Source organism: Oryctolagus cuniculus, chromosome 6 (genome assembly GCF_051225735.1).
Source record: "Oryctolagus cuniculus isolate XC-2025 breed Fujian yellow rabbit chromosome 6, ASM5122573v1, whole genome shotgun sequence".
Classification (NCBI taxonomy): domain Eukaryota; kingdom Metazoa; phylum Chordata; class Mammalia; order Lagomorpha; family Leporidae; genus Oryctolagus; species Oryctolagus cuniculus.
Genome location: NC_142872.1, coordinates 56,037,326 through 56,062,871, shown reverse-complemented (window position 1 = coordinate 56,062,871; position 25,546 = coordinate 56,037,326). Strand labels below are relative to the sequence as shown.

Here is a 25,546-nt window from a genome sequence, read left to right as displayed (position 1 = left end):
ACAACATACAAATTAAGCACTAAGGAGCTCTCCACGGTGCTGTGTTTTCGTTCTATTTTTTGTTGCTGTTCTGGAGCCAGTAACATGGGTGTGTTCTGCTTGAAGAAAATTCACTGGATTGTACATTTATGATATGTCTGTCGCTTTAGAAAACACATAAATAAAATGTTGAGGAACAGAGAACTTCATATTGCATGCAATAAGCCAGACACGCAAAGACAAATACCCTATGTTCTCCCTTGTATTTGGGAGCTAAAATTTAAAAACAAACAAACAAACCCCCCTCAATCTGAACACAGAATGTTGAATACTAGAGGCTGGGAGGGGTGACAGGGACAAACTGAGCGGAGTATGGATTAGCAAACAGAGGAAGCAGGGTGTGATTCATTACTGAGACAAACATACTAATACAAGATGTTAACAGGAGGAGTGAAGTGATGGGTCTATGGGAACTCACTGTGGTACTCTCACAATTTTTTGTTTTATAAATTTAAAAATAAAAAAGGAGTGCTGGTGATGTTGTATGGTGGGTTAAGCCACCACTTGTAACTCCAAAATCCTATGTGGCTACTGTTTGACTCCTTGCTGCTCTACTTCCAAACCAGCTCCCTGCTAATGGCCTGGGAAAACAGCAGAAGATGGCCCAAATGCTTGGTCACTTGCAACCACCTGAGAGACCTGGATGAAGCTCTTGGCTCTGGGTTTTAGCCTGGCCCAGCTGTGGCCACTTTGGTCATCTGGGGAGAGTACCAGCAGGTGGATGAGCTCTCTGTTTCTGTCTCTGCCTTTTTGGAACTCTAACTTTCAAATAAATAAAACTTTAAAAAAGGGGAAAAATGTTTAAGAATGTTATGATAAGGAAATACATAACAAGGCACAGGAATGGTATCAGTTTAAAGAAGACTAGAGGCAGGATCACGAAATACAACACTGGGTTAGAAAAAAGGAGCTATTAAAGGCAATGAGTGAAATTTGAATATGGACTAACGATTAGGTAATAAATTATCAGTCATTTACTGTAGTTGTAAGAGAGGATATCTTTGTTCTTAGGAAAGACAATTTACTCCAGGGGTAAACAGCTGTGATGGGGGCAACTCACTTAGTGGTTGAGAAACGAATTTGCTTGTGTGTAGGGAAAGAGGGACAGACATAGACAGGCAATCTGAGCAACAGGCATAGCACTATTCTTTTTGTAATTTCTATAATTTTGGAAATTTAACAGAATTAAAAGTCAGAAAATTCAGGGTAACGATATCTAGAAGAAAACTGGACAGTCCTTCAAATGAATGGGTAGCTCAGTGAGATGGCACATGGTAGCTCCAACAAATTGGGTATTTGTGCAAAGCAAAGTGATGTCACAGGTCTCTCTCATCGTTCAGAGTGGCACAATTACCCCTCCAATGAGGAATGGGAATACACACAGATCCCCAAGCAGCTGTGATTTTCAACTCAGTTTGAGAGGGCAAACATTCTTTTCCTGACATGAATTCATTTGTGATCTTCATTGCCATTCTGAGTGTCTTATCTTGGGGTGGTCCTTAATGGTGCATGGTATTTTTTATTGATGTTTCTTTTATTCTAGTGTTTGTCTTCTTCATGATTATATCTGTTGTTACTCTCTGTCTCCTTCAAAATGCTATTCCCTTTCAAGGCTAGGCACTGCTTGGGGGCTTAATGAGGCTTCTACATTGTTTGCTGATTTATCAGGTTCTCAGTTGAGGGGGGGTGCTGGAGCAGGACAGAGAGAAGAGGGAAGATGTGCCAAGATCAGCTCAGAAACACTACTACTTTGCATGAAATTCATTTTTACATCTACAAAACTTGCCAAAGAGCAACATTTGTTTCTAAGAATCTGATTGGAGGAGTACACACGTCTTTAACTTGTACCAGTTGTTCTCTCATAGTTTATATTCAAAAAAGCATCGTGCCCAGGTCCATGTGTCACATTACACAGAAGAATTCCAAGCCATTTTTAAGCATGATACTAAACTAAGAGTCTAAACTCTGCCTGAACTGTCAAGGAAGCACTTATTTTTTGCTACCTTCAGCACACCCTTATGGGCAAAACATTTGTTGGATTGGCCTTAAATAAGGACAACCTGTCAATCAGGTAGGTAATTCAACTGCTTCCCCACCTTAAAAAAATTCTATTAAAAAACAAACGGGATTTTTTCCGCCCTAAGTGAAATGGAACACAAAAATGACTATATTTTGAATATCAGAGGAAACTGGACATAATACTAGAAGGCATGAAGACATGGTGTTACATTCACTTTATATTTTAGTCTCAATTCTTTGAACAGTTCCCCTGCGGTCCATTCCCAAGTCTTTCATTTGTAAAATAAAAGCCAGTGACAAAAATCCATATCTCAGGTTCCATCAAACTTCTGCATTTTTCTTTCCTAAAAGCTATGATGTCTTAGTTTTCAATGCTAACAAATGTTCGATGACAGGTTCACCGATTTACCACTCTGTACCCTTTTTAATTATGGATGCATGAAGGAAAATTTCACTGAGGAAAACAATAAATCACCAGCGAAATTATTTGTTAGTTGAATGAGCTGAATAAACAGTTGGCTTCAGGGCAAAGATTCATCTGGCGTCTTTTAAGTCATCCCATATTTTTTTTTCTATTTTTGCATTAAAGCAAGACTGGGTTTTGCAGAATTCAACTGGGAATGCAGAAGTCACCGCGAAGTAGAGGAAACAGATAAACACCAGTCCTGCTGATGTCTTGAGTGTAAATAAGAACTTTTTGTCAAGTTTTAATACTTACAAAGAAAAAGCTTATAAATACGTATTCAATGTTGTAGCTACGCCATTTCATTTGATTCTAACAACCATCCTGTCTCCTATACCCATTTAATGCAAAGCAACACCCTTAAGCTAGAAGTGGGAAACCCAGAATTCAAACCAGTTTCTGACTACAGATTTTGAGCTCTTTGCCATGGAGCATCTATAAATTTCCTCAAAGGAAATCACACTTCCTCTAAGAAGTCCTCATGTATTATTTAAGCTTGAAAAAAAGAAAAAGCCCTAGTTGGTGGCTGAAACTCTGATCCTGGTTTAGGTGACGAAGAAAGCAGATCTTTCCTATGTCTCCTTTATCAGAAAACCAAGTTTAAACAAAGTATGCAAAGGAACGGCTGAGATGGCAGCCACGGAAAAATGTGCTATCGCTGGAGTTTCTTGGGGGAAATAAGAGTCAGAGGACGCTTAGTTTCAATTTGAAAGCACAAAATGTGTCAGCGATGATAACTAACTGTTGCTGTTTTTATAATCAATGTCTCCCCTGGAGTCACAAGTCGACATTAAGCACTGGAACCTTCTGCAGAGGAATTAGTTTAGCGCCCTTCCTTGATGTCCCTATTGAACTCATCAGATAAGTTATGAAGAAACATGGCCACTCTGAAAGCATTCGTGCTGAGTGCTGACAGTTTTCAAGCTAGGACAAATACCTCAGTTCTGGACTTCCTCCCATGTGGGCAAAGCAGCTGTCTGGAGAGCCTCCTGTGCACGAGTCGGTTGGAGCATCTGTTTAAAGGTACTGAAATGGACCCTGGAGTGCTCAATTTTGGGAGCAGATGTGAGCCAGGTAATCAGATACTCATAGAATTGCTGGCCATTAATGTGGCTCCTGTCGTATCTAAGTTTCAGCTTTCTCGTCGATGCGTTGAAGAGACAATGCTTGCTGTCCAGAGCTGCCAATGTGTGGGCAGAAAATCACTTGTGATCTAACATTTGCCACTGGTGGCTCCACAGAGCATTTCTTCTGGGCATTTACTATTTGCCTGCATACTAAACCAGGTGGAGGTGCCCCAAGGGCTTCGCTGGGACATTCTGAGGGGAAACAAGGCAGGATCAGGAGCCCTGGGAGGCAGGAGACAGCCACTGAGGTGAGCCCCTGGGACAGTTGTGTTTATGGTTTCATGTGACGCACTGAGAGGTGAGTTATCCCTCCCACTGGCTGCAAATGTGGGAGGGTGCAGAGAAAAACCTTCCTTCAGGTAGCATGGGAACTAACAGTGTGCACAGTGTCTTGGTGTTGTTTTGGCCTTGAACACCTTGAGGCTGTGTGGCAGAGCAACCTCCAGAGATTTCAAAAAGCATCAAGACTTAAAAACTTTGACTGTGTCAGTAAGAGAATGGTGTGCACCTTAATAGAATAGTAGATGTGGGGAGGGGGAAGGAAACGGGTTGCACATGTTAATAACCAGGAAGATGACTGTCCTTAATACTGATCAAATAAATGCAACTTCTAAAAATAAATGGGTGCTATTTTTTTTTTTCAATTTCAGCAATACCAACATTTTCATGAACCCTAGCATTTAATTCAGGGAAAAGTATGTGAAATTCAGGGGCAGGTGCTATGGTGTAGTGGGTAAAGCCACCGCCTACAGTGCCAGCATCCCATATGGATGCCAGTTCCAGTCCCAGCTGCTCTACTTCCGATCCAGCTCTCTGGGAAGGCAGTGGAAGATGGCCCAAGTCCTTGTACCCCTGTACCCGCGTGGGAGACCTGGAAGAAGCTCCTATATCCTGGTTTCAGATTGGCACAACTCAAGTCATTGTGGCCAACTGGGGAGTGAATCAGTGGATGGAAGACCTCTCTTTCTGCCTCTTTATAACTCTGCCTTTCAAATAAATAAATCTTAAAAAAAAGTATGTGAAATTTAGCACTCTCACTTACACATGAGGGACTGTGTACTGAGATACAACTTCTGGAGTCTGATTCAGCAGAAGATTTATACTCTTGAGTCACTCACCTTCTAGGAATTTTTCTGGAGGTAACTATCAAAGATGTATACGAAATATGCGCGGTGGCTCACTCTCTAATTTTTCATACTGCAAAAAAGTGAGAAACTAAACATTGAAGGAAAGTTGAATGCCTGAATAACCAAAGGGAGAGCCGTACACTGAATCCTATATAGTGTTAAAATAGTATTTTAGAAGATTATTCAATTGTGGAAAAATGCATAAAACAATTTATACACAAATGTACTTCTACATAGATATAACATAGACTATTGCTAGGATTATAGGGACTTTTATTCTTTGCATTTTTCTTTTTGTACTTTTCTGAATTCACCTAACTAAAAACATGATCATAAAGTGCTTTTGAAGTTAATATGTATGCTATTACACATATACATCATGAGTTGCTTAAAAACGGGGTACTTTCTGGAAAACACATGGTGAAGTGATTTGATAGCTGCATGATCACAGAGTGTACATACACAAACTAGGACAGCTATGACATCACGAGGAAATACCATCATATATGCTATCTCACATTGACTGAAGCATCCTCAGGTAGCAGGTCTCTGTAGGAGTCTGAGGACCATGAACGCGCGCGCACACACGCACACACACACCTCTCTCCAGGGGGTCCTGCCTTCTGTTCTGATGTTACTGAGTCAGCCATACAATGAGTCCCACAGCAAACAGACCATGCGGCAGATCATTCTTCTCTTCTTCTAGAACTTTTGCACTTAACAAAAGTCTCCATTAACTTTGTTAAAGGTAAAGGTGTGACATTTTTATTTATTTTGATGAGGATGTTTCAAAGTCAAGTGGGCACACTCAATGATACAGAGGTTCAAAGTCCATCATCCCACAGCTGAGTGGGTCCTTAAAAAAATGTTCCTTTTGTCACAGTAGCTGCCACCTCCATTTGACACTCACCAAGTCATAACCCTGTCCTCAAGTGGTCTTAGCTGTTTCCAGAGTGAGTTCCTTGGGGGCAGGCCCTGGTCTGAAACCCTTCGGTGAATGGGACTGTTTGTTAACTCCAGTAGACAATTATGAAGGGCAATTAAAAATTTAAATTATGTTAATAGGCCAGAGAAAAATGACTGTTTGCAGAAATCAGTGGCAATTACCAGACATAATGGTTCTCAATTAGGCTGGAGGGGATTTTCAGTCATTCATAATTCACTACCTTAAATGTATCATAAAAAAGTAATTGTCACTTGTTAATAAAACTTACTTAAAAACAACTGCAGCTTCTTGTATCAAGTAACTCTTTCTTCTCTCTCTCTCCACACCAGTTTTTAGAAATGTCTATCCTTGGCCGGCGCCGCGGCTCACTAGGCTAATCCTCCGCCTAGCGGCGCCGGCACACCGGGTTCTAGTCCCGGTCGGGGCGCCGGATTCTGTCCCGGTTGCCCCTCTTCCAGGCCAGCCCTCTGCTGTGGCCAGGGAGTGCAGTGGAGGATGGCCCAGGTGCTTGGGCCCTGCACCCCATGGGAGACCAGGAAAAGCACCTGGCTCCTGGCTCCTGCCATCGGATCAGCGCGGTGCGCCGGCCGCAGCGCGCCGGCGGCGGCGGCCATTGGAGGGTGAACCAACGGCAAAGGAAGACCTTTCTCTCTGTCTCTCTCTCTCACTGTCCACTCTGCCTGTCAAAAAAAAAAAAAAAAAAAAAAAAAAAAAAAAAAAAAAAAAAAAAAAGAAATGTCTATCCTTAAATTCAAAATGTAGTAGAGGCTAATTTCAAATGAAATGGAACAAGGTACATGAGTATCAAGTAAAATAAAACTATGTGGTCCTTTCTAGACCTCTGCTCACACTTCCCAAGGGTAACCATTGTTTTATCAATTTGGTTCATGTTCTTTCTCCCAACCACTTTCTCGTTTCCACTAAAATGGGGAGGGGAGTGGGGAGATTGTCCAAGGAATACATTGTATTGATATTTCTAGTCAATTAAAGGTGAAAACACAGAAACATTATCTTGCTGCTCTGTCATGTTTATTTATCTTCTAAGGATTTTTATTTTTATATTCCTATGCAGCCTCCATTTCCCCTAGGAGTACAGTCAGCATTCATGCATGTCCTTACAATTCTATTCTCAGGCAATGCAGTTTGCTGTAAAAATTGCACAGCACATATGATGTGATTCAAGGACTCCATCCAGTTGGTTTCAGGCGCTGTTTTTAGTGCTTCGAGGAGATCCAAAAAAGAATAAAGAACGCAAGAAGACAAAGAAGCATAAGAAGGGTAGAGGGTAACTAAGTGAAAGATGAAAGAGATTTATGCCTTGCTGAGTGCCCAACTGATGGCACCTCTTTTGTATCCCATCCCAGATAATGCTAAAGAAATGACAGTTGCATTCTCATTATTTTGCCCAATCAGGAGATCTTTCTTGCAACTTAAACCCCAAGCTGCAGCTCTGAATCCAATGGGAAGACTGAAAAGGCAATGACCAATGAGATTACCCAACCCCTAAGCATGATGCCTTCACTTGGGGCAGTACCACTTTATAGCAAGATTTCCAGGATCATCTCTAGGAGGAAGCTCTAGGCTACTCTGATCCAGGGGCTTCAGAGACTTGCCCTTATGCAGTTTCTACCATTACCCCAGCAAGTGGGCATGTTTTTACCCTCACATTACAGGTGAGGGAATGAATGCTCAGAGAAGGTAAACACTACACTAAGAATGGCAGTAAGCAGCAGGGTTGGGTTTTGAACCCAGATATTTTTGAACCAAAATCTAAATATATTCCACCCCCCCTCGGTTGAAATTGTACTGACATTCAGAAATGCAAGCTATCACAGTTAATGACAGTTCAACTTATGATTGCTCTATTCTTTCTTTCATGGATATGATACCACCCACAACAAGATCTTAGAATACTGGAGCAAGTGAAATCAGCTGTAAATACATACATGATCCCATTTTGATTGTTACTCAAAAGTCCCTGTAGTAATGAAGACTGCCTGGGCTTGCTTTGGAATAGTTACCAGAAAAATAAAAGGTATCAGGGTGGGCATTGTGGCGTATCGGGTGAAGCCACCGCCTGCAATGCCGGAATCCTATATGGGCACTGGTTCATGTCCTGGCTGCTCCAGTTCCAATCCTGCTTCCTGCTATGGTCTGGGAAAAGCAGCAGAAGATGGACCAAGTATTTCTGCCCCTTCGATGCACCTGGAAGACCCAGAAGCAGTTCCTGGCTCCTGGCTTTGGCCTGGCCCACCCCTGGCTGTTGTAGCCAGCTGGGGAGTAAACCAGTGAATGGAAGATTTCTCCCTCTCTCTCTGTACCTCTTTCAAAATAAATTAATAGATCCTATAAGAAAGAGAAAAAAAGGTATCAATGGCAAAGGCATCTACCCTTCACCGGATACACTGCCTCAGTGGATGCAGAACCCCCACAAAGAGCCTTTAGGACACATGATTTATCAAACAAACTCACAGGACTGGTCCCTGCCTGTCAAGTTCAACTCAGTGCAAAGTTTACTTCCTCAGAAGTGCTAATCCTATGGCATCTCAAACATAGAGGGTGTCAAGTACATGTTATTCTCTTTTTTTATAGATTTATTTATTTATTTGAAAGTCAGAGTTACACAGAAAGAGAAGGAGAGGCAGAGACAGAGACAGAGATCTTGTAACTGCTGATTCACTCCCCAGTTGGCTTCAACAGCCAGAGCTGTGCCAATCTGAAGCCAGGAGCCAGGAGCTCTTTCCAGGTCTCCCACTCAGGTACAGGGGCCCATCTCCTACTGCTTTCCCAGGCCATAGCAGAGATGTGGATTGGAAGTGGAGTAGCCAGGACTTGAACCAGCATGTATATGGGATGCCGGCACTGCAGGTGGCAGCTTTACCTGCTACACCACAGCACTGGTCCCAGTACATATTATTCACTATCACATCTCACTTTTTTTTTAAATTTTTTTTTTATTTTTGACAGGCAGAGTGGACAGTGAGAGAGAGAGGAGAGATAGAGAGAAAGGTCTTCCTTTTGCCGTTGGTTCACCCTCCAATGACCGCAGCGGCCTGCGCGCTGCGGCCGGCACATCGCGCTGATCCGAAGGCAGGAGCCAGGTGCTTCTCCTGGTCTCCCATGCGGGTGCAGGGCCCAAGGACTTGGACCATCCCCCACTGCACTCCCGGGCCATAGCACAGAGCTGGCCTGGAAGAGGGGCAACCGGGACAGAATCCGGGGCCCCGACTGGGACTAGAACCCGGTGTGCCGGCGCCGCAAGGCGGAGGATTAGCCTACTGAGCCACGGCGCCGGCCTACATCTCACTGTTTTATATTTCGCAAATGTTACTCATCCTCTGACATTTTCAGTGGGCTTACCTGCCTCTGCCTACAGGAATGCTAGCTCCAGGAATCCAAGTGTCTTGTATGCCATGTGTTTCACCATTGTCCCCATCTAACCCCATGCCTGGCATATAGAAATATTTGTTGAATCAAAGAATAGCATTTGTAAAATCAAGCATCTGTCCAGATATCAGCTTTTAGGTATGGGACTTCCCTTTGCAAGAATTTGCAGGAGATAAGAGGAAGAGGTCATAAGTCAGGTGCCACCTGGAGTTCATGGTTATCATGGAAACAGAACAATGGAAGTCAATGAGAAGGTTTTGCCAAGTAGAGGAAGAGTGAGAGTTCGTTACTCTGAACCTATGGAGACTGGATTAGTGATCACAATATCTGAAAGTGATAAAGAGGAAGCATAAACATTTATTTAGTGGATGATGGACTAGAAGGCCCACAAAGACTGTCCATGTTCAGTGGACCCACAGCCCTGTTTTCAGTTGCTGGGGGCTTTTATCTTTCTCAGAGGTTGTACACTGCCAGCTTAGAGCTGCTGGTAGGGCACATCTGTGAAAACATGTGGGTCTACCAATGAGCATGAGGAGATAACGTAGGTGGTGCCACTGGACTTTATTTCACTGTAATTTACTGTAGGGTCCAGCTGACTGGTAGCATTTTTTTCTTCTGGAATGATCTACTTGGACATTTTTTACATGTTCCTTTTGCTTTGGAAGGTTGGGGACACTTTCACCAACAAAGACACATCTCTGACGATCTTAAGTCCTTTGACCATTTGGTGCAATCATTTGCCTAAAATTTGTTTCCCTGTACAAATGATTTGCATTTGACTTAGAAAGCAAAAATGATTACTGCCATTGCCATTTTAAAAATTTTAAGGATGCTTGTGGACTAATTTTAACAAAATAAAATGTCTACATTTATTATGAGTCAGTAGAGTTAATAAAAATTCCAACAATAAAGAAATATATAAAATGAGGAAAGATGTCCTGTTTTGCATCCCTAACCCCTTGCTTCATTGACCCTGCTTCTTCCTTATAAACCCTCTTTTGAGAGATAGTCATCCCAAAGAGTTGGGTAAATGTCCAGCGATGTGCTGATAAATGTTCTGGTTTGTGCATTTGCTGGTTTCTGTGAAGTAAATATGCCCACTCTCTCTGATTTTGATTATATCACAGATTTGAGAAAGTATATTGTACAATCTGCACTCACAAACCAGTACAAGCTGGCTCTGATTCCCCACTGCATGTAGCCTTTGAAATTATGTAGATTTTTCTGCTTCCCTTTCTCCTTCCATATCCTGTTTCTTCTTTCCTTCTTTCCCTACTTCCTCCAGCCTTTTTATCCATCCATCCAACCATACTTGCATACACAGGCAGAGATACAGATATACATTAATTACCAACTGACAAAAATAGTGTGCGTTTTGTTCTGCAACTTTCCTTTTTTCACACAACACAATATAGCTTTCCAAAGGAAAATCGGTGAACGTTTCCTGTACCTAGAAGCACCCTGTGCTGCCTTGAGAGCAAAGCTGGGAAGTTTCCACTCGGGCTACCCAGTCGACTGTGTGGGCCTGTGAGTGTGTGTGTCTGTGCACACACACTTGCTGCAGTCTATCTATTGTAAAGGGGAGTAATTCATCACTGGACAGCAGGTTCTGCTCAGATGGTTTATTGTCCTGACCTCATTAAAAGCGTGTAATCCACGCAGTGCCGTAAATCTATGCCTCTAAATACTTTCCTCTTTAATTTTTTAATACCGCACACATGAAGGGAAAGGTTAAAGGCAATTAAAAGAGATACAAATACCATTATTACTGCCCTGACAAACAGTTAGTTATTGGATTTGGTCGTTTCAGTTTAGAAAGCCATTATTTTTGTTCCTGAATGAATTAGTAATCAAGCTGTTTATTGACTTGTCTCATCTCAGAGATGCTAAATATTTTTTTTAAGCTCCATTCTCTCTCTCAATTGGCATCATTCCTACACACATAAAAATTACAGACAACTTTAGGTCTCAGTGCAAACAATAGCTGCCCAGCTGCATGTGGAAATCCACATATGGACAGGATCATCATTTTCACTGGGGTCCAGCAGGGAGAGAGGCACTCACTCAACTCATTCTTATGCAGCAAAGAGTTGTTCTCGCGGTTGTTGCTATTCCCTCCCATTAAGGCCATTATATGATACTGACAGATGCTTAAAAGCATTTAGAGCTGAAAGAACTATTGGGAAAATTGCTGCAAAAGGATTGACAAATGATGATCTTTCTGTCCACAAGGTTCTTATTTCCTGTGTAAAATGGACCAAAAGAATAAAGGAAACGAGAAAGAATCATTAATGGAGGAACTTGGTCCTGTTTTCTGACATGCGTTCCTATTTTCCATCGCATTTGGCCAAACGTGATTCTGTTTATGAAAAGGCTGCAGTATCATAAAAAACAGCACTGAACTGTTTTGCAACTGATTTAGGCTTCCTGAGGGGGCCTCCTTTCTCTCCTGGCTCTCTCTCCACTCCTCTGGGGATATAATGCGGATTCTATCAGAGTCGAGATGACCAGAGGATGTTTGAAAGTGGATCTGTCATTTGGCCACTTTGTTCTCTTCATTGTCCACCTATGAATTCAGCGTTTGGGGAGATGAGATCAACTGTGAGGACCAATGCTGATCACAGTGCTGGCTTCAGAAGAAGCTCTCACCCCCAGACCCACATCCACAAGAATCTATATAACTCACAATGCATCGAAACAGCAAGTCATTTTTCTCAGCACCATTCCTCCCCATCCAAGGTCACAGCCAGGTAAGAAGGAGCCCAAGAGGGAGGGAGTAGAGTAGGGAGGCAGAGGAAGGAGAGGAAGATAAGGGACAATTAGAGAGAGGAGGGGGCCTGAAGAAAAATATAAAAGTGCCCCCCCCTTTTTTAACAGGCAGAATTAGACAGTGAGAGAGAGGAGAAAGGTCTTCCTTTTCTGTTGGTTCACCCCCTAAATGGCCGCCACGCTGGGCTGATCCAAAGCCAGGAGCCAGGTGCTTCCTCCTGGTCTCCCATGCAGATGCAGGGCCCAAGCACCTGGGCCAACCTCCACTGCCTTCCCAGGCCACAGCAGAGAGCTGGACTGGAAGAGGAGCAACCAGGACAGAATCTGGCGCTCCAAGCGGGACTAGAACCCAGCCGACGCCACAGGCGGAGGATTAGCCACGTGAGTCGCGGCACTGGCCAAGGTGCACTTTCAATGTGGAGAAGAAAAGCTTACACATTCCTAAGGAAACTCTCAACACACAGCAAGACAGAGCAAGTGAAACAGTATTCCAGAATGAAGAAGCTACAATGCTGTAAACAACACAACACATTTTCTCTATTATTTTTTCCGTGGGAGGCTTGAACAGTGCTTTTCAAGATGTATTCCTGGGAAGGTAACATCCACCTCCTCTGAAAACTTGTTAGAAATGCAAATTTTGAGATTTTCCCTGGACACACTGCATTAGAAACTGTGCACAGAGCCCATTTGAGTTTTCTAAGTGTTTCCAGAGATTCTGGTGTCTATTCAAGTTCAAGAACAAATGGTCCAGGGAATGTTCATTTTCTTCACAGCTCTTCTGAGTCCTTCCTGAGTCATCACTTGGGAACCTTTGTGGACCATACTCTTCCCTGACTGCCTGCTCTATGGCTGCTTACTCTGCCACTCAGCACAGTCTGGGACAGGGATTGGCTTCCCTGTGCTCTTCCCCTGCTGGACTGCAAACTCCCTGAAGGTAGAGGCTGTCTCTGATTCACATCTTTATTTTCAGGGCCCAGCCTGTAGTCTACAATGAAGCAGGTATTCAGGAAACTAATTGCAAGACAGAACAGCCACATAAAACCCGCTGAATAAAAAAGACACATTCAGAGATACCTAACTCCATTAAAGCTACTACCTCTAACTTGATAGATAAGACCTATTCCCAAGTGAAAACGACTTCTACATTTAAAAATGGAAAGGAAAGAAAAAATGATCCAGGCAATATGTTAAAGCAACTTCTAATGATTTCATTGCTTAATTGTCTGAGGAATAAAAGTGTTAAGTGAACACACCACAGACTTCTAGCCGCTCATGCTCATGATAGGGCAATCCAACTGGTCCTCCGTCTTCCCCACCATTCAGGTGGGATCCACGTGCCCATTTTGACTGCAGACTTCTTTAAACTGCAGGCATTCTGAATACAGGTTCAAGGAAGCTGTAAACATGGCTAGCTGCAGCCCAGCAGTTTAAGAACATCAAGTTCCTTTGGGACTTTCTTTTGTAGTCCTCCACAGTCTTCTCTGTACGAGAGGAAAGAGGAGTCGTCTTCAGACCAGCCCGACTGCCTCGCCATGAGGAGTGAGCCGACCTGGAGGATGCAGGCCCCAGCCTCGGCAGCCTTTGCTGACGCTCTCAAGACGTCCCAGCTAACCCTCTGTTTTCTACTCTGGGACCCATGGCATCACATGCAAGCTAGTGAAACACTGATTTCTACACAATCTTGCCAGGCCTGCCTTCGTGAGTCTGGCTTCAGATCTCCCGGGTTCAAATCCAGGCTCCCATACTTTGTGGCTTATTGACATTTTCTGTTTCTCACTTGCCTTATCTGCAAAATGGGTACAAGTATACCTGAAAGTGAAATGAAAATAATACACATGTCCCTAGCCAGGCATCAGACAGCCAGGAAGAGGTCAATATTAGCTACGATAATGAATATGCTATCAGGGTTTTTCAAACTGGACCCCGTGGGCCCCTAGAAGGCTGGACATGCACAAAAAAGCATGTGCATGCTCACTGAAATACCTTGCAGATGGTCTTACATCTCTATATGGGCACAGTTTCTAACACCTGAACCAGCTCCTTAGCATGGTCCACGGCTGCAGGGCAGCACAGAATCACGGTACTGGGGATTCGGTAGCTGGACTGTGTCTCCCACAAGCTGGCAAACCAGAAAAATGAGGCAGTTTCGTTAAGGCTGATGTCTCACTGTGGCCACCATGCCCAGCGCTGGGGCCCTCATTTTTGACTGCATACAACATGTGTTTATTTTTCTTCTACTTTATAGCTGGAATGAGCATTTCAGATGCGTTCCACCATGAGGATAGGCAGATGTTTAATATTCACCTTGAATATCTTGAAGAGTTAGGAAAATTAAAGAACTTCAATCTTCCAATCCTCACTCGCCAAGGACAACATTCTCAGGAGCAGCAGGGCTGTGGAAAATTCCTCCTTCTGGTGGGCTTCTCTGGGTGCCTCAACAAAGGCACCTGCATGAGCAAGGCTGATGAGCCGGCCCTGGAGCCAAAAGAATCCTACCTCAAACCAGCTGCATACCTGGGGCATGTGGTTTCCCCTCTCTGTCACACAGGAAGTAGCCCCAATCACCAATGCAAAAGCGTCCATATTCACTACAGAAATGGGGCTACCCTGGGCTGTCACTTTTTACATCAATTAACTAAGAAAATATGTAATTACACAGGTAGCATTACCACCACCAAGAAAATTAGCTTTTATTCAGATACTTTGAACAAAGTCCATGAGAGTTTTCCTTTATTTATCGGCCTAGGTTTGTCTATCTAGATAGAAATGAGAAATATCATTTACTGCGGCTATAGACAGCAAACAGTGCACAGATCAGTTGAGGGATCCATCAAACAAATATTCACTCAATATTTATGAAGTGCTAGTCACTTGAATAGGGCTGGGGATTCAGCATCAGAGCAGAAACAGTTGCAGCCTTCATGGGCCTGACTGTAGGGGAAACAGGGAAATGACACACACACAGAGCACATACGCCAAGTGTTTTCAACTGAGCTAGTCAGTGTTGGGGGGATTTCAGATAATACGGTCAGGAACAGCATCTGAGCTGAGGTACAAGGGATGGGACAGCTCAGTCTACACAGAGGCAGCAGAACTCAGAGATGAAAAAGAATTTCCAGAGAGCAGGGCACAGGGCGGCCCATCTTGCCTCATCTTCCTGGTCTGCAAAAGCAGGGACAGTGATGGGACCCAGCCCACAGGCTGTTGTGGGGACTAAATCAGCGAATACTTAGCATTTGTTTAGGACACAGCCTAGTAAAGCATTTTCCAAGAGACTTAGAAATAAATGCCACACTGAGACAAAAGTAATGTGTCACAGCCCTGGGGTGGAAAAGAACTTGAGAAGCTGCAAGGAAGGTACAGTTGCTGAGTAGAGTGTGCGTGGGAAGGCGATGGACAGTGGACTGAGGCAGGTGGCAGGCATTAAAGTGCCCTATCAAGCATGGCAAGGAAAGCCAAGTCCTATGCTACACTCATTGTCAAGGAGGAAAGTTCTACAATCCCCTAGTGGACTCCACAAGTTCATTCCCAGAGGCTGGAAAACTATTCCCTCGTTTACTTTTCGTATAGAGATTTCAATGATTCTATGAAGTAACTCCTCAAAGAGAACTCTTTCTTCAGGTAAGAAGTTTTAAATAAAGAACCCCTGTTTCATTCATGCTCATTAAGCTGCCCCCCCACCTAGATCGCTGCAATAATAAATATAATTATATCCATCTTTAATGACTTCAGTTCCTTGAGCTGCAGGTGCTGGAATACTGTATTTATTAACATATTTTAAGCCCTTTAAAAAGACTGCATTAATTCCTATGATAATTTAGTACCCATAATACATTCTCTGTTCTGAATAGATGTTAATCACCATAGAATGACTGATATGCCCGAGCAGGAGCTAAGCCATGCCCTAACTGGTAGCTAGTAACTTTTTAATTCAATATTGTTCCTGAAACTGTTGATTACAATTTAACGGCAATAACTGCTTCCTGTCCACCCCCCATCCCCATCAGCCCCATCTCATGAGCAGTCAAACCAAGAACGGACAACTGGATTCTGTTCCCCTGAAGACGAGAGTATTGACTGTAATGGTTTATGTTTCCAGAAACACTCTGCTTGGGAAAATGCTTGGCCAGGGCCACCTCAGGCTTGAAAGCTGTCTGGTAAACACAGCATCAGGGGTTAAGTTGAGCAGGGGGAACATACACGACACTCCCAGTCTGCTTAGAGGCAGGCGGCGGGCTGCCAGGCATCCATGCTAAGGATGAGCATGTGGACACATCCGACTTCCAGGTGGATGGACAATGTATGTGGGATCGGGCCAGCGCCGGAATGCTAGCAGCCTGGCAACTTCAACTGAAAGTATTTTGAGACAGAGGCTCCATTCTAGGAAATTTGGATCAAAATGAAATGCTGTCCCTGAGTAGAAGAGGAAGTAACACCTGTCTGGGCCAGGTTCTGACAAAAGTGCCTTCACATGCATTATCTCACGCAGTCACATACTCAGCCTACCAGGAGGTACCAGGATTACCCCTCACTTAACCAGAGCTCCGAGAACTTTCGGAGGCTGCTCAGAATCACACAGCTGGAAGGCAGCAGTAGCTTCATCTTGCATCGTGCTTCTCAATCACTGATCACTCACTCACTCACTTCCTCCACTCACTCACTCATAGGCAAAGACATTGAAAAGTACAATGAGGGGCCAGCGTTGTGGCACAGTGGATTAAGCCACCACGTTCAATGTCAGCACATTTTATCAGAGTGGTTTGAGTCCTGATGGCTCTGCTTCCAATGAAGCTCACTGCTAATGGTTCATGAAAGCAGCCAACGATGGCCCAAATACTTGGACCTCTGCCATCCATGTGAGAGTCCTGGTTAGAGTTCCTGGCCCCTGGCTTCTGCTTGGCCAAGCCTTGGTCATTGCAGCCATTTGGGGAGTGAAACAGCAGATAGAAGACTGCTCTCTCTCTCTCTCTCTCTCTACGTCATTCTGCCTTTCAAATACATTTTTTTATGAACAAAAGTATAATGAAACCTAATAACCTAGTATGTGTCAGAAAAATGGTTACTTGTTGGCCTGAAGGCTGCTGATGGGAAATGGCACTATTCATATGGAGAAAGAAATCTCTATTCCATGAAGATAATTCAAGAAGTTTACAGGAAAAGAAATTAGAAATTTTAGTTCAGATTTTTAAAAATCCATTTCTACAAGAAGACTTCAAAAAGTTCAGAGATTTGTATTAGGAAAAAAAATATAAGCATAGATTCCAAAATATTTTGCACTAGAGATTCCCTATCTTTTAATTTGATTTTCCATGTACCTTTTGAGTTCCTCATGTATAGTCTTGCAGAGCCGGACAGGGAAGGGAGAAAGCCCTGTGTTCTGACAAGGACATGGATGTAGAGCTGCTTTGCATAAGTACTGTGGCATGCACTTGAACTTCCGCTAGCCAGAGGCAGCAAGCTGCTGGAGCTCCAAGGTAATGGAAGGGACCCAGGGACTGTCTGAGAAGGGGATTCCACTGTAGGTTTTTTTTTTTTTGACAGGCAGAGTGGACAGAGAGAGAGAAAGAGAGAAAGGTCTTCCTTTTGCCGTTGGTTCACCCTCCAATGGCCGGTGCACCGCGCTGATCCAAAGGCAGGAGCCAGGTGCTTCTCCTGGTCTCCCATGGGGTACAGGGCCCAAGGACTTGGGCCATCTCCACTGCACTCCCAGGCCATAGCACAGAGCTGGCCTGGAAGGGGGCAACCTGGGCAGAATCCAGCGCCCTGACTGGGCCTAGAACCTGGTGTGCCGGCGCCGCTAGACGGAGGATTAGCCTATTGAGCCGTGGCGCCGGCCCCACTGTAGGTTCTTTTTATTGCCAGCAAAGGAAACTCCCTTTTTCATAATTTTTTAGTAGAGTCTGTTCCACACAAAGTCTTGCATAGATGACTTTGTGTGCTGGGGCATTTGTTCACTGGTTTTGGCTCACACCAGGGAAAGGAGTTGAGCCCTACTCCTGGATTAGCTCGGGGTGCAGGGAAAAGAACAGACACAGGAAGGGAGAGGCTGTAAGACCTGTTTGACTATGAGGGCTGCAGCAGCAGGCCCTCAGTAGTAAAAACAGGCATGGGCATGAGCCTGAAAGTCTAAGAAAAATACAGAAAACCTGGCTGCTTTGCCGAGTCAGGATCTGAGCTGACGCCTTGGCCACAGTTTTTTTTATTCATTTTTTTTGAGATTTTATTTATTTATTCAAAAGTCAGAATTAAACAGAGAGAGGAGAGGTAGAGACAAAGAGAGAGAGAAAGGGGTCTTCCATCCAGTGGTTCACTCCCCAGTTGGCCGCAACAGCTGGAGCTGCGCCGATCTGAAGCCAGGAGCTTTTTCCTGGTCTCCCACATGGGTGCAGGGGCCCAAGTACTTGGGTCATCTTCTACTGCTTTCCCAGGCCATAGCAGAGAGCTGCATCAGAAGAGGAGCAGCTGGGACTAGGACTGGCGCCCATTTGGGATGCCGGCACTTCAGGCCAGGGCTTTAACCTGCTTCACCATAGCGCTGGCCCCTATTCATATATTTTTAAAATCATCATTAATACTATCCCCACGGCCGGCGCCGCGGCTCACTAGGCTAATCCTCTGCCTTGCGGCGCCAGCACAACGGGTTCTAGCCCCGGTAGGGGTGCCAGATTCTGTCCCGGTTGCTCCTCTTCCAGGCCAGCTCTCTGCTGTGGCCAGGGAAGGCAGTGGAGGATGGCCCAAGTGCTTGGGCCCTGCACCCCATGGGAGACCAGGAGAAGTACCTGGCTCCTGCCATCTGATCAGCGCAGTGCGGTGCGCCGGCCGCAGTGCGCCGCCCGCGCCGGCCATTGGAGGGTGAACCAATGGCAAGGGAAGACCTTTCTCTTTGTCTCTCTCTCTCACTGTCCACTCTGTCAAAAAAAAAAAAAAAATACTATCCCTACAGAGATGAGAAGTGTTATTCTCAGCCGGTGCCATGGCTCAATAGGCTAATCCTCCACCTTGCAGCGCCAGCACAACAGGTTCTAGTCCCGATCGGGGCCCCGGATTCTGTCCCGGTTGCCCCTCTTCCAGGCCAGCTCTCTGCTATGGCCCGGGAGTGCTGTGGAGGATGGCCCAGGTCCTTGGGCCCTGCACCCGTATGGGAGACCAGGAAAAGCACCTGGCTCCTGGCTTCGGATCAGCGCGATGCACTGGCTGCAGCGCGCCGGCTATGGCAGCCATTGGAGGGTGAACCAACGGCAAAAGGAAGACCTTTCTCTCTTTCTCTCTCTCTCACTGTCCACTCTGCCTGTCAAAAAAAAAAAAAAAAAAAAAAAAAGGAAGTAGAAGTGTTATTCTCTACTCTTCAGACAGATAAATTAGGGCACTGAGAACTCAGTCACTTCAACACAAGCTTAATGCCCAGGACTCTCACTCAAAACCAGCACAGCAGCCAGGCAATCCTGGGTTTCCCAGGTCAGCCTGCCATTGACTTCACAAGGGAGCCCAGACATTATGGGAGGGTGGAGTCCACAGGGAAGCAGAAGAGATTCTTCTGACAGTTACTCTTGGGAAGACACTGCTCATACAGTGCTCTGCCTGGGGCCAGGTGAGCGTCAAATGGTGGCAGATGATTCAAGTGCTAGGAGCTTAAGATTAACCCATGACAGTACCTACATCTTCCCTGCCTTCTTTCCTTATTTCAAAGAAACTCTAAGCAGGGTTGCATTCTCCAAAGATCTGCATAGAACCTTCTCACAGAAGTGGGGGCAGCTTCCTAGGGCCAAGAGTTAAACAGCTGGTGAGAAAATTTTAATGCAACAGAAAAAGTGTGGTGGAATGAGAAGGCCATGCCAAGGTGGCCATTGGCAACAAAAAAGTACCCAGCTCCTTCCAAAGCCCGCATGTCCTCCATGAGTTGTGCAAAAAGGCAATCATTAGCCACTACATGCTAAATTTTGTGTGTCTTTAGCTATGCAGTCAGAATTTCAATATATATTTCTCTTTCTACCTCCAGAAGCTCTAAGCAGAGAAAGGAATCCAAACATATTCACCATCATGTCAATATAGCTACAGATTTAGACAGAAACACGAACACACCTGAGGGTATTTCAAAAAGTTGTGGAGAAATGGAATTAAATCTCTGAGTTTAGTTTGGAACAAGAAGTGTTTTTGGCGCAATTTGTTTCTTAATACCTGAAAGGCATGTGATGGAAGAAACTATGCATGGATTTTAAAACTTTCATGCACCAAAATAAACCCATACTTTTATTTTATTTTGACAGGCAGAGTGGACAGTGAGAAAGAGAGAGACAGAGAGAAAGGTCTTCCTTTGCCATTGGTTCACCCTCCAATGGCCGCCACGGCTCACCGCACTGATCCGATGGCAGGAGCCAGGTGCAGGGCCCAAAGACTTGGGCCATCCTCCACTGGCACTCCCTGGCCACAGCAGAGAGCTGGCCTGGAAGAGGGGCAACCGGGACAGAATCCGGGGCCCCGATCGGGACTAGAACCTGGTGTGCCGGCGCCGCAAGGTGGAGAATTAGCCTATTGAGCCATGGCACCGGCCAAACCCATACTTTTAATTCTATCTTTGCAGGAAGTCTCCCAGCCAGATTATCCATTAGAGACCTAGGAAGTTTGCACCTACTAACATACTGTGCTTGGGTTTATAAAAGCTCCTCTCCACAATCTTTGTTTATTTATTTAGATTTTATTTAAGGTATACAAATTTCCTGTATTTCCTACATACTGATTTAGGAACATAGTGATACTTCCCATCCTATCCTCCCTCCTGCCAATGCTCCCAACCTTCTTCCTCTCCTATTCCCACTTTAAATTTTCCAAAGATCTGCTTTCAATTTACCTTACACTCATAAGATAAAACCCACACTAACAGTTCAACAAACAGCATGAAGGGAAAAACACTGTTCTTCAACAGTCCAGACAAGGGCTGTAAACAATCATTAAATCTCAAATGTCAATTTCATTCCTATAGATTACTTTTTAGGTACCCTATTAGTTACCACAGATCAGGGAAAACATACGGTATTTGTTTTTTGGGACTGGCTTATTTCACTAAATATCATGGCTTTCAGTTGCATCCATTTTCCTGCAAAAGATAGAATTTCATTATTTTTTTAACCACTGAGTAGTATTCCATAGTGTATATACACACAATCTTTCCTTAAATGAAGCATTCTGTGGTCCAGGCTAAAATCTGGGAGCCTGGTCCCTCTCACGTGGTCAGTCTGGTGCACACAGAAGGAACCAGCACACATCGTTTGTTACATGCTGAATTGTGTAAATCGTCAAAGTCAGGAGCTTCACATAAGCCCCAGTTCTATTATTTGGATCGGCTCAGCTCCTGCTCCGCTCGCTGCCATGACCTTTGACATCTGAGAATGTGGCAGACTTGTGGATCCTCAGGCTCCACAGGATGGAATGCCAATCACCAGGGGCTCAGCTCACCCTTCTAGTCGGATCTCCCGCCTTCCTCATGACCTGGGTGTCAGCCTCGCTGAGTTAAGAATCCGAAGTTCCCTGATCTGCTAATTGTCTGTCATGTTCCCCGCAGGGAAATTCCTGCCTCACACCTGGGGGGAACCCTCCAGGCTCCTCCTCTTCATGAATGAGCTGAGGACTGCTGGCTCTCTGCTCTGCGCTCACATGGAACCTGTGGCCACGTGAGGCTTTCCTTTCTCAGCCCTGGTGGCACTGAGGATGGCGCCTAATTGCATTTCTGTTAACAAGTCTTCTCCAGTACTCAGGGAGCCCCTACAAGGCAGGGACACATTTGCATTCCGTTTCAGGGCTTTTCAGGACGTCAGGCGCATAGGTGGGTTCAAAAAGACTTTGGGAAGCAGAGAGACTTCCTTGTCAAATGCTGCCACTTCAGTGCACCTTGTGGTAAGGCCAGTGGGTGACAAGGGCTCACAAAGGCAGCAGACCGTGTGTGAGCGGCTGGGAGAACTCTGGCCTCCAGGGACAGCCCAGCAGGGTGAGCTCTGCTGGGTCCTTGGTTGAGCTGAGGGGAAGTTGTGGAGCCAGGGCAAGCCTGTGAGAAGCAGGCTGGATGGCATCGCGCGGATCTCAGCCCTCGCACGTGGCTGAGAACACCGTCCTGGATGTGGTCCCCACGTGTAGACAGTGAGTGGAGCAGGCGATGCATTCTGCCCTGGCCCCCACTGGCAGAAACAAGCCTCTCCATTAGTCCTGGACTACTGTTTGCTACCCTTTTCCCAGAACGCAGCCTATTGAAGAATTATGAAAGTATTCAACTAAATAAGTATCAGAGGCTATCTAGGATGTGGTTACAGCAAGTTTCCTTAAGGGTTAAAAACATACTTTTTCTTCAGGTCAGTAGCTGTCACAGTTAGTTCTCTCTTGCCCTGTGCTCCTTTGAAATGCACGATTATGACATCTCTCTCTTGAAAGCACCCGCTCTCAACCACTCCTAGGTACACAAGGAAGCGGCATGTGCACGCTATTTAATAACACAGAGAGCTATTCAGATTCCTGCTACCTCAAAACATAACATGACACTTGCACAATTCTCCACTGTGTTTTACTCAGCCTTTCAGAGATGGTGCAGGAGAAGGTTCAAATACATGGAAGCAGAGTCTGGGGACCTTTTGTATGTCTAGTATGTTGTGTTCATCCATTCCTGTGTGTAAACACATACATGCATGTGTACACACATGCTTCATAAACTGATAACTCCCCATCATCACTCAAATAGAAATTCTGTTTTCCATCAAAAGGAGCTAAAGGGTCTAGGCATCAGATGAAAATAGAACCCCAGCAATCTGTAAAATATGGACAGGGAGGCAGGGCATAGCTCTATTTCAGCACTTTGAAATACCAAGAGGGAAATTTTCCATCACAAGCCAAAGGCAGGGAAGCACTATCTACCTCCAACCACATTTCCCAGACCAAGAAAAAAATCTGGCAAGCAGCATGGTACAAAGGGTTGCCTCTCTCAGTGGTAATAATCTTTATCAAACGGATACATTTACTTAATTTTTTTCTAAAGCTCTCACTCTACCTTCTAAAAGAGTTCATTAAAAAATCCAAACGGGTTTATTAAAAAAAAGTTTACCACTCAACAAATGGTTCTGACATCCGTTCTTTTCTAGTCCTGAAGATCTTTGTGCTTTTTTTGTCAGAAGCACAAAAAGTAGAAATGCAATTGCATTTGTGCTGATGCTAAATGTTAATAGATTTGCCTAAATGCTTCCTAATAGCCCCCCTAAAATTAGCTAGACTAGTAGTGCATGCCTAATGTGTTGTTGTTTTTGTTGTTTGACTTGCTTTTTTGCCTCTTCTTTTATCAGAGGGGGAAAAAAATACCCCTGGAAAAAAAGTCTAGGTCTTTAGCTGTGAAACATTTTCAGTGTCATATGTGAATTCTGGAGAAAGAACATATATTCAGAAACTATCCTACAGTTCTGACATTCTGTCATGAAGGTGACAAATCCTAGTGCTCTAATGTTTCATTAAATTAAACATGAAATGTTTAATGTTTTGTTAAATTAAACATGAAGCTGTGACTTTGCACCCGAGAACCACAGCCTTCCATCAATTCTTTACATTCCTTCAGGTCACTTTTTAGGTTATAAAAACTGGGTTTTGTTTATTAGAAGTATTATATTTCTCTCTGTAGTTAAAATGTGCTTGCTCCTAATGCACTTATAAATAAAAACCAACAAGCGACTCTCCGCTTTGGACACTTGCAACATTTTTAAACTCTGTTCTGGAGAGATCAGCTTGTAGACATCCCCTCAGCTAATTCTCTATTACCATTTTTTTTTCCTGTGAAATATTCACAGGCAGGACTGACAACTTTCCGAAGAGCAGCTGGTACCCTTGGGATCAAATCTCAAGCCCATTTCTCAGATGGGCATGCTATTTCTCTACAAGTAGAAGACCACCTGGGAAACTGTTGAAACAGATCCCTCTGACGAAAACTAAATCTCACCTGTTTCAACGATGAAAATAAACAAACAAACAAACAACCCTGCTCCTGCATCCTCACCCACGAAGACTGAAGTTGGCAGGAAAATCAAACATGCGAAGAAGCACAACTCTGGGACAAACGTTTGCAGAGGCAGAAAGAGATTCTGCGGCTCTTGCGACTACTCAAGGCAAGTTTTAATGGAAGCATTTGAAGCTGAAGGTAAACAAAGCACTGGCATTGTTGGGAGGAGAGGAAAAACAGAGGCTCAGACAAGAATGCAGTCCTCTTCCAACACTTTAGTGAGACTGTGGAGAACACCACGTAGACCTCTTACCACAGACCTAATTTCAAACACTATTTCATAGAACTCAAGTGGATGATACTTTCGAAATGAAGAAAATAAAACAACTAAGTAACAAATCAGAATGTGGGAAAATATGTCTGTCTCACCAGGATCGGGTCAGATCAGATTTTACACATTTCATGGGAATTTCAGTGGATGCTTGCCTGGTTTCCCAAGGAGGGCTCCTAATTCTCAAATCAGTCACAACCAGAGAAAACCAGCTATAAAAACTCAAGTCATACGAACACATCCAGTCCAACCAAATCCAACTTCTCCATTTTCCTGTTGACACAAGGGTTCTTATCACTGCCCCCAAACTGTACAACAGCCCTGATCCAGTAACAGGTCTTTGACCAGTGAGAACCCTTCAACCCGTTATGTCCCCCAACCAGAAGGAACCAAAGTGCCACTTACCATTCTGAAGCTTCATGTCTGGGAGGCAAGCTAAATAAATTAAATGGATCCTGCTTTAATCTTCTTGTCTAGACCCCAAACGCCTTAATCAAAAGGAAAAAAAAAAAAAATGTTCCCTGAGGTCCTTTTCTCCATCACCAGAGGACAAGCAAAGGAATCACTGTGTTTTCTTTTACTGAGTGCCCCGAGCCTTGTCCGGAACATCATCAACAACAAAAAATCGTTTCCAACATCCTTCTATTCCATCTCCCCACTTCCCACCTTTCCCTTCCCTTCTCTCTTCTGTGGCCAGGACCAGGCTTAAGTTACACTTGAAATCAGAATCTGGAAGATGCTTCTATTGGATATTTGGCTTGGCAGGCCTCCTGAAGAAATCCCATGGAAAGACACATTTGTTTCCTTCCTGCAAATCAACTGTGGCGTTTGTGGTCCCTCTTTTTCTCTCCCCAAAGCACACTTTGCCTTTAAGTGAGTTTAAGCTGCAGGACTTCATTTGGGGTTAGCTGTCCCGCAAAGCTCATTTGGCTCTCACCATTAAGGCAAGAGGCTTTAAAAGGCTAGCAGGATGCTTTTAACTATGTTTGCGGGGCCAGTCATATCTTGTTAGCAACAGCTGCACACTTACCCAGCTTTCAGGGCCTTCACAGAGCAGTCCTATTCCTTCTGGGATTAGGAACACAAAATGAAATTAACCAATCGTTAGCTCAAACCATCCAGACTGCGCCAGATAGTCATTTTCAAAAAAAAAAAAAAAAAAAAACCAAAACAAAAAACAAAACAACAACAAAAAATAAACCAAAAAACAAAACCAAGGGTGGCTGCCCCCTTCAAAGTTGCTCCTCTGCTAGCTTCTCCCTGGTATATACAACCCACCAAGGTCCTGGCTGCAATTTCAAAAGTGCTACTCAATAAAAAGATTTTAAAGGCTGTGCCGGGAGCCGGGAGCTTCAGATCCCAGTTTGGCTTTTTCTCCA

At 44.4% G+C, this 25,546-nt stretch overlaps 1 protein-coding gene across 13 annotated transcripts in view; it reads right to left on the bottom strand.

The window, feature by feature from the left end:
- TENM2 (teneurin transmembrane protein 2) overlaps positions 1-25,546 on the bottom strand; it is a 1,297,938-nt gene that overhangs the window by 414,630 nt on the left and 857,762 nt on the right. Inside the window, exons 2-3 of one of the 13 annotated variants that reach the window (XM_089335057.1) lie at positions 25,198-25,235; positions 24,573-24,655 (exon numbers count right to left, since the gene is read on the bottom strand). The exons of the other annotated variants lie outside the window; for them this stretch is intronic. Of the exons in view, the coding sequence (XP_089191183.1) occupies positions 24,573-24,588 (16 nt within the window). The 5' untranslated portion in view covers positions 24,589-24,655; positions 25,198-25,235. The remainder of the gene's footprint in view (positions 1-24,572; positions 24,656-25,197; positions 25,236-25,546) is intronic. 13 annotated transcript variants of the gene reach the window in all.